The sequence below is a fragment of the Chanos chanos genome, chromosome 7, assembly GCF_902362185.1.
Source record: "Chanos chanos chromosome 7, fChaCha1.1, whole genome shotgun sequence".
Taxonomy (NCBI): Eukaryota; Metazoa; Chordata; class Actinopteri; order Gonorynchiformes; family Chanidae; genus Chanos; species Chanos chanos.
In genome coordinates this window covers 41,026,239-41,043,738 of record NC_044501.1, presented here as the reverse complement: position 1 = coordinate 41,043,738, position 17,500 = coordinate 41,026,239, and the positions used below count along the sequence as shown (strand labels likewise).

The window sequence follows — 17,500 nt, the reverse complement described above, 5'->3', positions numbered from 1 at the left end:
CGACCCTAATCAGAATAAGCGGCTTAGATAATGAGTAAGTGAGAGTACATATCGCTTTGATGTTCATTGCTATGGAACTAGGCATCTTTTTTTTGAAAGGTAAAAGAAAAACGACTTTTACTGTTAATACTGTTTCTAATTTCTGTCAAAGAGGAATTCGACAATACAGAACATTCAAATGTAGCTTTTTTAAACACAGTTTTATAAGTTTATGGTATCACTGCATTTGGACATATGGTGTATCTAGTGTGTCATGGATCTGATGATAATACCTTCATCTATAACTGAATTAAGAGACTGAGTGATTGTGAAGCATTAGTTGATGCATTAATAGTATGTCGCTTTGATCTAAAAGCGTCTGCTAAATGCCAAATTGTAAATCGTAAATTGAAGGCCAGATGAACTTCAATTTGAGTCCAGGAGAGGGAGACATAGCACAAAATGACATGGTGTCAGCGGAGCATCTGCCCTAATGACCTTCTTATTCTGATAAGGTTTTGGCAGTCAAAAGTTCTGGTACATGAAACAAATAAATTGTTTGGTGTGTTTCATGATACAGTAAAGGCTGAAGCAGCACTGCTTCCCCTACAGTTACAGTGATGGATAAGACATCTGGAACCCTGTATTTGGTTCTTGTTGACCACAGTTCTCCAAAGCTCCCCGTCTACCTCCCTCCCTTTCCCCCCCTTTTCTTCTTCCTCTTCTTCTCTGGCTGTTCTGGGTTTTATTGTCCTTCTGACTTCCATGGCGCTCTCTATTTCTGCCTGAGTCTTTCCTTTAAGTATTTACATACTGCACATACACGGCCCTCCGTTCTCCCTGGACCCCTGCTACTTTATGACAACTGATTTTTTTATTTGCTTTTACACGTGAAATGTCTTAAAATAACATGACATTTCATTTTCACCCAGTATTTGGTCACACACTACTTTCATTATTGTCCAAGAAGGGTTTAAGTTGATAGCAACTGGACTTGGTTTGTTAATGCTAATTACAGGTTGGCCACAATGGGCGATACCAGTGAGCTGAGAGAAACAATGGGAATTTCTAGCCCTCGGAAGAAAAGAGGAAATGTCTTTGAAAAGCATTAGTTACAAATGCACAAATATGTAAACACCCATCCTCATACTCACACACACACACACACACACACACACACACACACACACACACCGGAGCACCAGAATAACTCGATGCAGCATGCAGAGTTGAGAACTGCACATGAAAGCAGCCTCTACTGTTTCCAACCACAGTGATCTTGTGTGTAATGTCTGAGAAGAGAGGCTGAAATGACTGTTTGTGGTTTGGCTTCTCTTCTGCTTCTGCATCATGTAGGTGGGTGGAGGTGTTAACTGCTGCTTTGTCCTGGTCTGTATTTAATGCTCTCAGAAAAGTGTATGACAATAATTAAAATGAACATTAACAAGATAATAACCTATTAACAAAATATTAACATACCTAACGTTGATGTTTCATAAACCTTGATCTAAAAAAGATACTCTTGATAAGACACAAAGGGAAAAAAAAAATAACTGTACGTGTCAAAAATGCAAATCTCTCCATATTTACAGTATTAACATGCACAGTATCAGTATCATAGCTACAGTATTAACAGATGACTCTGTTACTGGTGTTTTGAGAGTGTTCCCCTCTCCTCAAAATTAAATGGAAAATAATCAGTCATTTATTTAAAAAAATAAATTTCCACATTACGAGAGTTCAATTCTGATGTCTCTTCTTGGGAACAGGAAAAAGCAAGGTGCTGTTAGAAATGGATAAATATTCACTCACTCATTATCTAAGCTGCTTATCCCAGTTAGAATGATGGAGGGTGCTGGAGCCCATAGTGCGAAAGGCGAAGAAACACCCTGGACATGTCTCCAGTCCATCACAGGGCAGACACACAGACAAACACACACACAAGGGAAATTTAGTGTCTCCAATCCACATGTCTTGCATGTCTTTGGACTGTGGGAGGAAACCGGAGCTCCCGTAGGAAATGCACAGACACGGGGAAAACACGCAAGCTCCACACAGAAAGGACCCTGGCCGTCCTTCTCACTGTGAGGCAACAGCACTACCCACTGCACTACCATATCACCCAATGTGCAAATAGTTTTTCAATTTGTAATAAAAATTAGATAGATAGATAGATAGATAGATAGATAGATAGATAGATAGATAGATAGATAGATAGATAGATAGATAGATAGATAGATAGAAAGATAGATAGATAGATAGATAGATAGATAGATAGATAGATAGATAGATAGATAGATAGACAACATTTATAACAATACAGTGCCCAACTGTCTCTACCATATCAACCTTCTCGATATTTCTGCAGAGGTGTGATCTAAATGTGAGAATACAGGAAGAGCTTATAATACACACTGCACATCAGACAATCTCTCACTCACACAGCATGGAGCTCTGTCCACTACACACACTGCTCTGTAAGTAACCTCCTTCTCTCTCTCTCTCATTTTCCCATCTTTCATTTCTAAGTGACATCATTTCTTGGAAAAGAATTCTAAGTGATGTCCTGAGAAAGCAGCTGTTTACCTCTAAACATAAAACCTAGAACTGCTTTACAATACCACAGTCTAATATTACATATTGCAGGGCTCCAGGCTAGCTTTTACAAGTCATCTAACTGTTAACACTAATTATTAGGCCCGTGACACCAGCTGATTATCGAAATCTGTACACTACTTAAACTCATATACAATGTGAAAATAAAGCTGAGAAAAAATGATAAATGTCATCAAGTCTAAAATCCACATCTACCTACAGTCAAGAGACTTGTTCAGATAAAAAAAATAAAAGAGAGAGAGAGAGAGAGAGAGAGAGAGAGACATGTGAATTCCAGGCTGAATGCTTTCACACTAGTAACACGATTTGTCCAGCTAGTCTTTTTTCAGTCAAATAGTGTTTGTTCTTTGAGCAGTTCACTTTCTTCTGTTTTCATGCAAAAAAATAAATAAACAAATAAATAAATAAATAAATCTGTAAACTTGAGATAAGATGAACATAGCTTTATTGTCATCTCGGCAATATGCTGTACAGCACACAGCAGAGACGAAATGACGGCCTCCTCGGACCATATGATACAACATAGACGGGCAGCAGCACATTCAATCAATAAAAACACGTGTTAAATAAAGGGCTATGCTGGAAAATATAGAACACACTATACTAAAGAGAATATATAACTGTGGGGACACACTGAGAAGACACTGAATATAAATATAAATATAAATATAAATATAAATATAAATATAAATATAAATATAAATATAAATATAAATATAAATATAAATATAGTGCAACATTATAGACCTGAAGAACAGCATGTAAACAGCAAAAACAGTATGTGAGCTGGATCTGTGCAAACACACAGAGAGTGCAACCTAGAAATGTACTTAGATCAACCAGCCATAGTATGCGTGTATTAAGACTGGGATTGAGATTAAGATGGGGATTTGGGTCATTGTCTTTAGAGTGATATTCACACATTCCTGCATCATGAGGACAGGATGACTGAGAGACTACAAAGGAAAATGGTGGAGAGTGTTTATATGAGCTGATAGTGAGAGAGAGAAAATGATCAGACGAGGAAAGAAAAGTGAAGTCTCGGTGATGTGATGTTGAAGTTTTATTTATTTATTTTATTTTATAAAGGTGTATGTGTAGGGAGAGGCCACTTTCACCTCACTCCATTCACTGTCATGTCACTTCACTTACAACCTGTCTAAAAATGAAATTGTGGTCACTGACACACTAATTCTCCAAACTCACCATTGCTATGAATTATCAGTGACATTTTACGACAGCCCAGACAGGTATAGAAACATAAAAACACACGCACACCCACTCACATACACACGCACATGCACATACACATATGCACATACGCACATGCACGTGCACACACGAATACAAAAATACACTGACACACACACACACACACACACACACACACACATTTTCACACTCACACACTTGTAATTCCCGAGCCACATCACTCATGCGTCTAATACATGAACATATGAGTTATGAGTTTGTGTTATATCTAACTCTTCTTTGCTCTCTCTTTCGCGCTCTCTCTTTGAATTGAAGAAGAGCTCTCAGATACAGGAAGAACACACAGTTCACATCAGACCCTCTCTCAGTCTCACAGTATGGAGCTCAGTCCACTACATGTGCTGCTCTGTAAGTATTATGTCTCTTTTCTCTTATATTCTCATTTATATCATTCTCTGATGGTGATGTAGTAACCCTTTTTAGTAATAATGTAATAATCTTTAATCTTTTGAGAAACAACCTCTGTCAAGTACACATAACTATGCAAAGAGTAAAGAAAAGTATCAAAATTTAATGCTAAATTAATGCTTAATCTTGAATATATTATTTTCATAATTTATACAAATTTATGGATTAATTTTTATTTAACATCCGACATTAAAAATTAACTGACTGATTGAGTAAAGCACTGATCAAATCTAATCATTTAAAGCATCAATTCCTTTTCTAAAAGTAGATTTCGTGCTGGAAATGAAAAAAAGGTTGATTTCTCAGAGCTGCAGTTTGCAAAAGCATAATTTTCTGTTGAGCATTACGGCCAAAGTATTTGGTCCATCTTGGCTAGAGATACCATGTTATAGCTCTGAATCTGTACTTCAGTATCTTGTGACAAAACAACAATGGAAGTGTTGTGAATGTGTCCCTAAATCATGCCTGTAGTCATATATAATGCTGTTGTCGTGAGGTCAGGGGTGCAGGGGCATAGCTCTAGACAGGAGTGTTGCTTTGACAGACACACACAATTGTTTAAAACAGGAACAAGAGAGAGAGAGAGAGGGAAAGAGAGAGAGAGAGGAACATAAAAATTTACACACACACACACACACACACACACACACATATATATATATACGCTATGTGTGTGTGTGTGTGTGTGTGTGTGTGCGTGTGTGAGTGTATGTATGTATATGTATGTATATGCATGTATATGTGTATGTATGTTTATATATATATATATATATATATATATATATATATATATATATATATATATATATATATATATATATATAAAACACCAATGCAAAATGTAACAAGCATACTTAAACAGAGACACTAATATCCCATCCCATAGTGCATAATGCCTGACAGCGGACTAGAGCCGTTTGTGGTTTGACTTCTGTTCTACTTCTTCACATATTTGGGTTTGGACCAGTGAGTGTAGGAGGATCTACTTGCTGACCATATACACTGCTCACCAACATTTTAACACTCACGGTGCACACAAGCACACACACACACACACACACACACACACACACACACACACACACACACATGGCCGAGACAGGCATAGAAACATAAAAACCTCTTCTGGTTTGTAAGTTTGTTGAAGGACAGAAGGTTTATGCCTGATATACTAAACAGTGTAGAACCATCAGTCCTCTACAGAACCATCAGTCCTCTACTGTAGCATTCAGCACTATTAAAGGACACACTCAGAATTTATAACTGAATGTTGTCTTTATCCATGGCTGTTGTTGGTCACAGCCACACCTTCAGAACAGAATTAATTTTCAACTCTCAGGTCGTCTTTCATTTCATACAGACACTCAAACAAATCGCCCAGCATCACACACCGTGAACACACACACTGGAAGAGTCAGGCAAAACCCCCACAAACATTCTACCAGGCAACAGTGCACTGCCCCTTAAAACTTTACAACATCTCTTAACTAAACTGTGCACATCTAATAACTTTATGCACATACTGACCTCAAACACACTACAATACAGTCATTATTCTCAGAGGAGACAAAAACTGACCTAGTTAATAAACAGAAAAATTAATCAGGTTTTAATACTGAAATGTGACATAAAATCACTAGGGTACATTAATGTCACAGTTTTACTGTTAAAGGCCCATATGACAAAACATCATGCCTAAACCACTAATGATCAGCCAGAAAATTTGATCCTATCAATACAAAGCGCACATGAAAAGGCGTTAATTCACTTCTTGTCACCAAAGACACTCTATAAAACAAAATGCAAAAAGACATGTTGCCGTGCTGAGCTGTTCACACTTATGTCTGTTTGACTCATGTCTTAAGGTCTATGTGTTAAAATATCAGTATCACATGTTCTTCTCTTCTCAGAATTCTTCCTCTTTCTCATGAGCATTTCTCAGTTAAGACTGTCACTGTATTTAAGACTGATGACTGAGACACTCTGAATCTTCAATTTGAAAATATGTTTGTAGTCCTGTCGTGCAGTGACTGGAGAAGAGATTTTTGCAATATGTGGACTAATAAATGTTTCATCAATTCTGAGGGTAAACATGCTCTCCCCATGTCCCCCTGTTTCTCTCTCTCTCTCTCTCTCTCTCTCTCTCTCTCTCTCTCTCTCTCTGACCCTCTCTCCTTCTTTTCTCCCTTCTTTGACCCTCTCTCACTCTTTAATCTGTTCTGTCTCTTCCTGTCCCTCTGATCCTAGTTTCTTTCTTTTATGGCCCAGGACTCACGAGGTATTAGAAATCCGACTGATGCACTGATTGTAAGTCGCTTTGGTAAAAAGCGTCTGCCAAATGACTAAATTGTAAATTGTAAATTGTAAATTGTGTGTTCAGGACTGATACACAAAACAAAAAGTCACTCACTGTAATATCTAACAAACACCAGGCTCAACGTTTATAGCAGCAACATCTGTACCAATCGAACACAAGCTGATGACCATTAATTTTGAGGGAGACCAGATTGTGTGTGTGTGTGTGTGTGTGTGTGTGTGTGTGTGTGTGTGTGTGTGTGTGTGTGTGTGTGTGTGTGTGTGTGTGTCTGTGTGTCTGTGTGTCTGTGTGTGAGTCTGTGTCTGTGTCTCAGTTAAACCTTCAAATTTCTAAAGCGTTTCCCTCAGTACAACATACAAATACTCAGTGGACATGAAATTATAAGGTGAATTTACAAGAATGAGTCTTTATAGTTCCTACACTTTCAGTCCTTAGTGGAACCTGTTGCTCTTTCATTCTAATAATCCTGACTAATCCTCAGTGTGTTAGTTAGTGGTCACAGGATGTCAGACACTTTTAAAGGAAAGGAAAGTCCACCCACAGCTGGACTTTGAGCTAGTCTGAGTCCAGCTGTACTTCACCCTTTCACCAACAGATGGAGACATTTAACAAAACTGCACCGTCTCCTCTTTTTTCATACCCATTAAAGTAGACAACTGTCAACAGGATGTATGAGCATAAGTGTCTCATGCAAGAAGAAAGCAATTAAAACTCCTCATCTACTAATTATGTGATATTTATTAATATTGGTACAAGTTCTCATATGTCAAACACAAAAGCATGTGAGCTGAGAGAGAGAGAGAGAGAGAGAGAGAGAGAGAGAGAGAGAGAGAGAGTGCAGTTTGGATGTGTTACATTCCTGAGTGACTTTGTTGTGAGTGACTTAACAGTCTATATAATTCCACTCCTCCTCTGCTTCTCTAACTATAACTGAATAAACTAGACACGTGAAAATTTCTATGATCACAAAGTCACACAAATAATACAGTTGTAACTCACATTAATATATGCGCTAAACAATCACTCATCTCTTTTCTCATACCCATTAAAGTAGATGAACCTGTCAGTCAGTTCTCTGTGTTAAACCTTCATCACTGAGATGTTTCCCTGAGGACAGAATTCAGTGACTCACTAACTTACAATTCTCAGTGGACTTATACTCACTCAGTGACCTCAGTGGACGTCTATACAGAATTTATAAGAGTTAGTTTCCATAGTTACCACTCTCTCAGTCTCTGATGAACCTACTTTACCTTTTACTTACTGTTTCATTCCTGCAATCTTGACTTCTCCTCACTGTGTTAGTGACCACAGGGTGTCAGACATGTTTAAAGGAGATAGTTGAAACACTGAGCCTGATGAACTTACATTCTGATCACTCTGATCTGTGATAAATGGTGGAAAGGATTTGACTGAGTGGAGTGTGATCAGGGTCAAAATCTCTCATTATCTGAAAATGCAATCAGCTTGTGATTCATTTTAATTAGCTTCGTCACAAGACTTACATGAGAATGCTGAATTGAAATGCACTTTTTTATGGAAAGAAAATCATTTTTATCCAAAAATGTTATCTAGTGTTTGGTCTTGGCAATCCGTGGTTTTTTTTGTTGTTTTTTTTTAATGCGTCACAAAATTATATTTATTCTAAAATGATTTCATAATGACGATCACTTAGACAAATAAAGTTTGCTTGACTAAGTTTCAAAACAAAGGAGATCACTGAGGTACAGCTGGACTTTTCAGCAATAAGCAATAACACACGAAAAAGCATCCAAAAGCAGGACAACACACAAGTTCCACAGAATTATGAAGAAGATGATAATCACTGTGGCCCAGAATCAGTATATTAGACCCTGTGTCCAATGATATGTATTTCAACCACAGTGTTTGACAGGATTAATTATAAATCCATGACTCCTGTCCTCTGAGTTTGTTTATTTCTCTGTGTTTTAGTGCTGTGTGCTCTACTCCACTCTGGGCATACAGAAGGTGAGGAAATCATCATGAATGTGTTTATTTACCCAACCCTGTATTTGTCCTGTTTATGTTACATCTCACTCACATGACTGAAATGTAGTCTCATTGATCATTTTTGATACATATCCTGTAATAGGACAACAGTGATTGACACCAAACAGGACATCACACACACACACACACACACACACACACACACACACACACACACAGAAATTATTGAAGTATATGTGGGCTGTTGACATTCTGCTGAAATAGCTACAAGTTCTTTTTCAGTACAGTTCTTACTCTTCCCTTCAATGTGGGAGGTGAGTGATGGACAAAAATGGTGAGAGATTTTTAAATGCATCTGTTTTTCTTCTCCCTAAACCAACAGCATCACCAACAGCTACACTGAGTGTAAAACCACAGTCCCCTGTGTATCCTGGAGAGACAGTCACATTGACTTGTGTAATTGACTCTGGGAAAGGCTGGAAATATAGGTGGAAGATTAAAACAACTAGGAATGGGAAGTATACGTATGAAGATCGCATTTCATTTGTAAGCACAATCATAATCATAGGAGCTTCAGTAACTGACCAGGCTGAATACTCTTGTCTGGGAGAGAAAAATGACAGTTCCACATCCTCAGGATGGAGTAAGTCGGTTAATCTGACTGTGAGAGGTGAGTTATTAATGTGATACAGATATAACAGAAAGTATGATATATCTGACAGTGTAGATTCAAAACTATTCATTAATCTTCTACAGGATCAAAACCAAAACCTCAACTCACCTCCAGTCTTAAAGGAGCAGTACTGAGAGGAAACACAGTTACTCTGAGCTGTAAACTGGACCTGTCCACAGGATGGATGTTTTACTGGTACAGACACACACAGGACTCTTCAGCACTGACACACACTGATAAAGACTCCTATACAATCAGTCCTGTTACAGACTCTGATGGAGGACAGTACTGGTGCAGAGCTGGAAAAGGAAACCCAGTCTACCACACACAATACAGTGATGCAGTTTGGGTAAATATTACAGGTGAGTCAGAGATAGATATGGGTGTTTATAAGTTAAAGCAATAGTTTGTTTCCCTGTGTTTTAGTGCTGTGTGCTCCGCTACCCTCTGGACATACCCAAGGTGATGAAAACATCATGAATGTTTTTGTAAATGCAACACTGTATTTGTCCTGTCTGTGTTAAACTTCACTCACATGACTGACATTCAGTCCTGCTCATCAGTTATGACTCACAGTCTGTAATAGGACATCAATGATGTGGTGAATGATGTATAATCACAAAGAATATACTCACTGTTCTACATTAACTTTTATACATGCATTACAATTACAGCATGTGCTGGATAATGGTGTTATAGAGAAACAAGCACAAGTTCATCCTTTTTATTAAGTGAGATGTGTGTTTGTGTTAAACAGGGAAACCCAGACCTGTTCTAACACTGGAGTCTGATGACAGTCAGATCTTCACTGGAGAGACTGTCACTCTCAGATGTGACATACATGGGGGAATAGACAGTCAGTGGTATTATTGGTTTTATAAGGATGGTGTTAGGATCACACATGAATATGAAGAGAATAATGAACATTTATTGAATACAACTGAGAATAACAGTGGTGAATACACTTGCAGAGGAATGTGTAAAGTTTACCTTCAGTTATCAGAGATGAGTGATGCTGTATCAGTGACAGTGTCAGGTGAGTCCGTTAATATTCATTTCTACAATGATAAGATTTGTCATCATTAACTGATGAACTGATGAAATGAACTTACTATGTCAGTCACTGTCAGTGGTGAGTTTTGCTCAATTTCTTTTCTGAAGAAGAGCTTTTTGAAATGCTACATTACATCTCATGTAATCAGATGAGAATGTTTAGAATGAGATTAAAATGTATACTAAAATTTTCATACACATTTTAGACGACAGCATTTCAAAGTTGTGACTAATTGATTTTCCTGCTTTTTAGGCATTTTATTATTTATTACAAACTATGTACCTAAAGAATTTACTCTTTTCTCTGAACTAAAGCACGACCCAAAGCTACACTGACCGTAGCCCTTAACTGGAGTCATGTGTACAGTGGAGAGACAGTCAGTCTGAAGTGTGTGATAGAGTCTGGGAGGAACTGGAGATATAAGTGGTATAAAGGCAGCACTCAGACTGCAGTGTCTCAGTCTAATGGTTATAATATAACTGGAGACACATTGACCATCAGAGCAGCTGCTGTAACTGACCAGGATCAGTACTGGTGTCAGGGAGAGAGTAATGACAGACCCACATCCTCACAGAGAAGTAACTCTGTTTTTCTCAGTGTAAGAGGTGAGTGATCAGTGTAACATATGAAAAGAGTGCAGTAGTTGGTAGTTGTGATTTCTTGGAAAGGTCATTCACCCAAAACATTTTCTCTCAAATCTGTCATTGTATAATTGTATAATTTTGATATGTAACATTGTTATAATTAACCCGAAGGTGTTCATTCTTTTTTTTTTTTTCCTTTTTTTTTCTATTTCCTTGTTTGTTTGTCTCAGGATTTCCCGTTGTCAGTCTGGTTTATTCTTGTGTCTCTGATATGTCTGCTGACACTGTAACAATACACACACTCTATTCTTATACAGAAGTTAAACAGCAGAAAGGAGTGTGTTACTTGTAAGGTCTGGGAAAGGTCATTCACACCAAACTATTATTTTTCTCAAGTCCTTGACACTGCAACATAACAGTGATGTTTAGAACTGCATTGATGAAACTAGGTATTTGTAATTTTCTTTTTAGACTGGTTTTCATCCACTGGTTTGATATGTCTGAGAGAAAGCACTGTAACAATACTTACGTTCTACTTTTCTCCAAACAGCTAAATAACAGAATGTCTCACATAATGTCTCACCAGTTTATTTTATACTGTTTTATAAAACTGATATATCATTATATCATCAGTGCCAGATCTGCTTAGATTTTTCTTCTTAGTCAAAGAACACTATAACTGGAAGAAAAATAGTACAAAGGTATGTATTCATCAGCACAGAAAAATTCAATAATTATGAGTGTCTCTCAGAAGATGTGGTTGACTGAAGGAGACTCGGTGACTCTGAGCTGTGACATTAAAGACTCCTCTACAGACTGGACATTCCTCTGGTACAGAGTCATTCCCTACACAGATGGGTTACCCAGGTTTCATTCTAACTCTGTAGAACTCCTCTCAGACAGCAGCAGAGGAGCTGGAGGCTCCTACACTCTCAGCCCTGCTGCTCTTAAACACACAGGAGTTTATGTGTGCAGAGTATGTTCATTTGGAAAATGATTTAAATATGGTTGTGTTTCCCCTCCGTTTTGAGGACACTGTTAACGATTGGAGTATTAACATTTTCTCCCAACCCCTATTTCTGATCTCAAAGCCTGAACAAATTTGAGCTCAAACTCTGTCTGTCTGTGTCTCAGCTCTGTCTCCTCCAGCCTCTCTGATCATCAGTCCCAACACAACTCAACACTTTACATCTCATTCTCTCTCACTGAGCTGTGAGGTACAGAGTAACTCTACTGGATGGACAGTGAGACGATACACAAATAATGGAGAGGTGTCAGACTGTTCATCAGACTGGGGATCAGTAACAGGATCTACATGTAGCATCAGCTCCCTCCAGTCATCAGACAGTGGAGTGTACTGGTGTCAGTCTGACACTGGAGGGAACAGTAATCCTCTCAACATAACAGTGACCAGTGAGTCGCAACAGTTGCTTCCCGTACATGTGCCTTAGTAAAATATTATTCATTCTCTGTATAGGAAAATGTCTCTTTGTGTCTTGTATGAATACATTCCTGTATAGTGTTGTGATACATGGTAAAAAATTGAGAAAGATACAAAATCTTTGCCGATGCACATTGATGATAATGTATCCGTTAAAATGAGTCAAACCGCATATAATTTCTACATGAAAGCAGATATATTTTTAAACTTCAGATGAAATGTTCAGATTACAAGCAGTATTATATTCTCCATGCTCAATGTAACACACACACACACACACACACATGCACACACACACACACACGCATGGACACACACACACACACACACACACACACACACACACACGCACACACACACACACACACATATACCATACCTCTGACATTTGTAACTGCAGCGCAATACTAAGAGAACACTGAAAATGTGAGTACATAACTAAAGTGTGTGTTTATTTGTGCGTGTGTGTGTGTGTGTGTGTTTGTGTGTAAATACATTTCGTGTCAGGTGTTGGATTCTCTACTTTAACAGTAGGAGTGGTGGTGGGACTGGGCGTGTTCTTCATGTTCATCATTATAATGACTCTGATTTATTGCTCAGGTAAAACATAGACTCAATGCATCCAATACTATTAGTGTAAAGGTCTAATTATGAAAATTACAGTGATAATGAATTCATAAATTTCATATAAGATCAATGTGTTGTGTACTAATTTAATTGGCAATTATAATAAGTGGCTATTGTGATTTCTATATTATTGCAGGTTCCGGCTCTAATAAAGCATGTCTGTGAGTGTTTTTATATTTTCATTAATATAGTGTGCTAGTGTTACATGTAAAGGTATCATTTCATGTAATGGATCTCTGTCGTTCTCTAGAGTCAAAAGACAGAGACACACCAGTCAGACCTCAAAACAGGACCAGAACCAAACCAGAGGAGAAATGGGTATTCAGTCAGGTCACTTGTCTCTACTGTGTGGTCTGAACCAAACTGCAACTTTAGAAATATTTCTACATATTGATCTTCATGTCTCAGTCACAGTAGTAGAGTTTTTAGATGTCCATAAGTCTGGAAAAGTCACCAAAAATTCTGAGCAATAACATTTTATAATTTCCAGTCTTGTGTTTCAGATGACGCTGAAGAGGGATCAAGTGACGTGACTTACTCTCAGATTATGATGAAAAACATGAAAATAAAGAACAAAGGTAAATCAACCTCATCTCACAACCACAGCAACATGACTCTATAGTTATTCCATTCATATTGTATCAGTCATCAAGAGTTTCAATAGTTTTGAAGTCATATCTCATAAATTCAAACTCTTATCCCCTATCAGACAAGACCAACAGACCACAGGAGGACATGGTTTACTCACAGCTGAAGTCAAACTCAACCACAGGTATAACAACACCATAGTTTTTTCTTTTTTTCTTTTCTTTTTTGTTTTTTCAACTGTACAGTGTATTTCTTGTGTCATAATCTATAATATTTTACTTATTATGTTATATTTTCCTCCACCTGTTATGTCCAGTTATATAGTACCATGTGTCATTAGTCGTCTAATGTCTTGTTACTTGCTTTACTTGTTGTCCTATACACACTGGCCCTGTCTTGTATATCACACTGTGGTCAGTGAGAAACCACTGCATGCTTGTATATGGATGGGATAACAATACATTTGATTTGAACTTGACTTTGATAACACTCCCCATCACAGACTCATGACATTGTAAGTGGGTCTGAACATGTTTGAGTTTTAAAATCTATGGTAAGAGAGACAGTATATTAGTCTGGATCAAATGTAGTGTGTGTAGGTAGTGCACATATTTAATGATATGAATAGTGACCTTTGTTTTAGGCCATTAAAACACAGTAACATTATTATACCATATAATGGGGAATAAGAGATGAATAAACTATCTCATTCAGACTGTATCTGTTCTACTTAACAATAGATTGTGTAGCTGGAGCCAGTGATGTGACTTATGCTCCTATTGTGATAAAACAGAAGAAAAACAAGAAGAAGAGTAAAGGTGAGACTAATGTTTCTGAAGTAAATGAAATCAGTTTTGTGTTAAATTATGGAGTTTGTTCACTTTATTAGAACTATTATACAACTCTCATTATATCACTTCTTATTTCTGTGACTATTGCTGCTAATTGTTCATATGGTAAAATATAAAATAAATTCTCAATAAGTTGAACTATTAGATACTGATGTGCAGACCGGCATCATGACAGAGCCTGTGTACTCCCAGCTCAAACATGGTATGTATGATGAAGTAAAGTTGCATATGGATTCTTTAGTTTGTAAATGGTCATGCTAACTCAAATTAATTCATTCAGTTTGATGAAATGCATTTTGCTTTTTTTGTTTGTTTATTTTGTTTTTTTTTTTGTCTTGATTTTAGTGAGCTTCTCGGAAAATTAAGACTACCCAAATGGTACAGCTAGTGTAGTCATATCGTCCTAAAGATAATATCATCAAATGAGGTACAGGTATATCTTATATTATAGTTCTGTATATTCAGTCTGTATTTGTTTTACTTAATAATAGATTGTGTAGCTGGACCCAGTGATGTGATTTATGCTCCTATTGTGATGAAACAGAAGAAAAACAAGAAGAAGAATAAAGGTGAGACTAATGTTTCTGAAGTAAATGAAAGTGACTCGTGTTAAAATATGGAGTTTGTTCATTTTATTAGAACTATTACGCAACTCTCAGTAGGTCACTGATTATTTCTGTGACTGTTGCTGCTAATTGTTTATATGGTAAAATATAAAATAAATTCTTATTAAGTTGAACTATTAGATACTGATGTGCAGACCGGCATCATGGCAGACCCTGTGTATTCCCAGCTCAAACACGGTGTGTATGATAATTTACATATGAATCCTATAGGTTCTAAATGCTAATACTAATTTATTTTACTGTAGTTACTTTGATTTATTTATTTGTTTACAAAAAAAAAAAAAAAAGAGAAAGAGAGAGAGAGAGAGAGAGAGAGAGAGAGAGAGAGAGAGAGAGAAAGAGAGAGAAAGAGAGAGAGAGAGAGAGAGAAAGAGAGAGAGTAGGATTCCCACACAACTGAGCCTACCCAAAAAGAACAGATAGTGTTTTCTGAAGTAATATCATATCAGCCTAATGATAAAATTATCAAACATAGTCTTGAAATAGTGCTCATTATTGTTTTATGCAATTGCAGAGATGGATTCATGACATTTGTTATATTTGTGATATGTGCTATTATATTATTTAATGCTTTGATCTTTTACAGGTGCCAAATGAAAAATCATAAAGATGAATGACTCCATGTGTTAAAATAATCAGTAAAATCACAATCAAGTACAATCAAACTGATATTACAACATCACTCTAACCATGATAGGTAATCAGTGGGTGACACCCATCCAAAAAGCATACACTGTCTTATTTTTAAAGCATTTAATGAAGCGTTTTATTATGACCAGCCAGGTTTACAAATGCAGCTTCAGTATATTTTTATATCAATATCATTAGATTAATTTTGCAGTGTTTTAAGGGGCTTTTGTAAATTGCAGCCATTCTGTGCGGTGAGTAGGTGATTTAGATTTTATTGTAAAGAATGTCCTATTATTTTACTAAATGTAACCACTCTACAGTTATGACTGTGACTTCAGTGATGATCTGTTCAGATGATAAAATACTCTGGTGTTTTTCAGCTTTGTCTCCTCCTCCTCTTACTCATTTCATCATTGATCTGATCTGTACTCTGGCCCTGTATGATCTTTTCAACAGCTTTTGTTTCTCAAACATATAAACTGTAAAACCAAATGAACTGTAAAAACAATGATGACAGATTTAACATTGTAAGGAAACATACATTCATTTCGTCATCTTTGTTAGTATATTTGTGTATTCTGTGTATAGTACAATAAGGGACTATAACTTTTTTTGTGATTTTTTTTTTTTTTTTTCTGAATATTCCAACATTTTCTTACAACTGTATAACTAATATCCCCTACATCTGCATTTGGAATCAGTGTGGGGAGTGGTGGCCAGTTGAACTTCACATTTTGTACAGAGGATAGAGAAATTGTTCAAAACTACACTGTTTCCATCACCATCAGTAACAGCTTAAGACTGCCTCATGCAGGAGGACTCTTGTTTATACTCTTGAAATCTAAACTATGTTTCTATGCTACCCTCTAGTGGTTGAATGTGTTGTAACACATTCACTGCACACCTGCAAGGAATCTCCAAATGAGGCAGGCTCCTCCAGAAATGTTAACAGTAGTGACTGAGTTAGTCTGGTATGTGACTTAAAGGCCAGTTGTAGTCCTGATTGTAACAGTAGTTTTATCCCTTACAGGGCTAAGATTTCCAGCCCTACCTTATTTACTCCACAAGAGAAGTTGTTCAGTTTTCTTCTGTTTTCTTCCAGTCCTTCTACCACAGTCTCATAGATGATTCTTTAGATGATTATGACATGTATATACTGTAGCTCCCTTACTGCATATCCATTTAACCTTGATGCAAATAAAAGACTCAAACTCTTATACAAAACACTCAGTGTCTTCAGTCTGAGTAAAGAAACGTGTCTCTGTATCAAGACAATAAACACAATGTCCCTCACTTTTTCACTGAGGTCAGCTGAGAACATACAGATACAGTCAAATACAATGTGGTTGTGTGGAGTATCTAGTGTGTCATACATCTGATAACAGGAGTCTCATCTACAGCTGGATTAGGAGACTGAGTGGATTTAAAACCCAGCTGAGCTTCAGTCTGAGTCCAGCAGAGGGTTACACAAAAGAGACCTTATCTCCAATAACGTCACTTTGCACATTATACATTACACAATAATAATGTTATCTGATACCCTGCCATTCAGAATGTTGTTTTAGGAAACAAACAAACAAACAAACAAACAAACAAACAAACAGACAGACAGACAGACAGACAGACAGACAGACAGACAAAAAACAAACAAACAAACAAACAAGCAAAACAAACAAACAAACAAACAAAAAACAGCAACATGGACTTTGAGAACATCTTTGTCACTGAGCTCCTCTCTGTCAGGGGTAATGTATGCGGTCTAACAGTCAACCTCAGTGCAGCAATTTTGATGCTGTCCATGGTGCTGAAACATGTTCCAAAGTGAGATGAAACATGTTGTAGTTTGGAGTTGTGGTTTTTACT

General features: G+C 37.0%; 1 protein-coding gene across 1 annotated transcript in view; it reads left to right on the top strand.

Moving 5' to 3' along the window:
• The window catches only part of LOC115816389 (sialoadhesin-like), a 47,928-nt gene that overhangs the window by 19,294 nt on the left and 11,134 nt on the right, over nt 1-17,500 (top strand). Inside the window, exons 5-6 of the mRNA XM_030779346.1 lie at nt 13,446-13,520; nt 13,652-13,714. Of these exons, the coding sequence (XP_030635206.1) occupies nt 13,446-13,520; nt 13,652-13,714 (138 nt within the window). The remainder of the gene's footprint in view (nt 1-13,445; nt 13,521-13,651; nt 13,715-17,500) is intronic.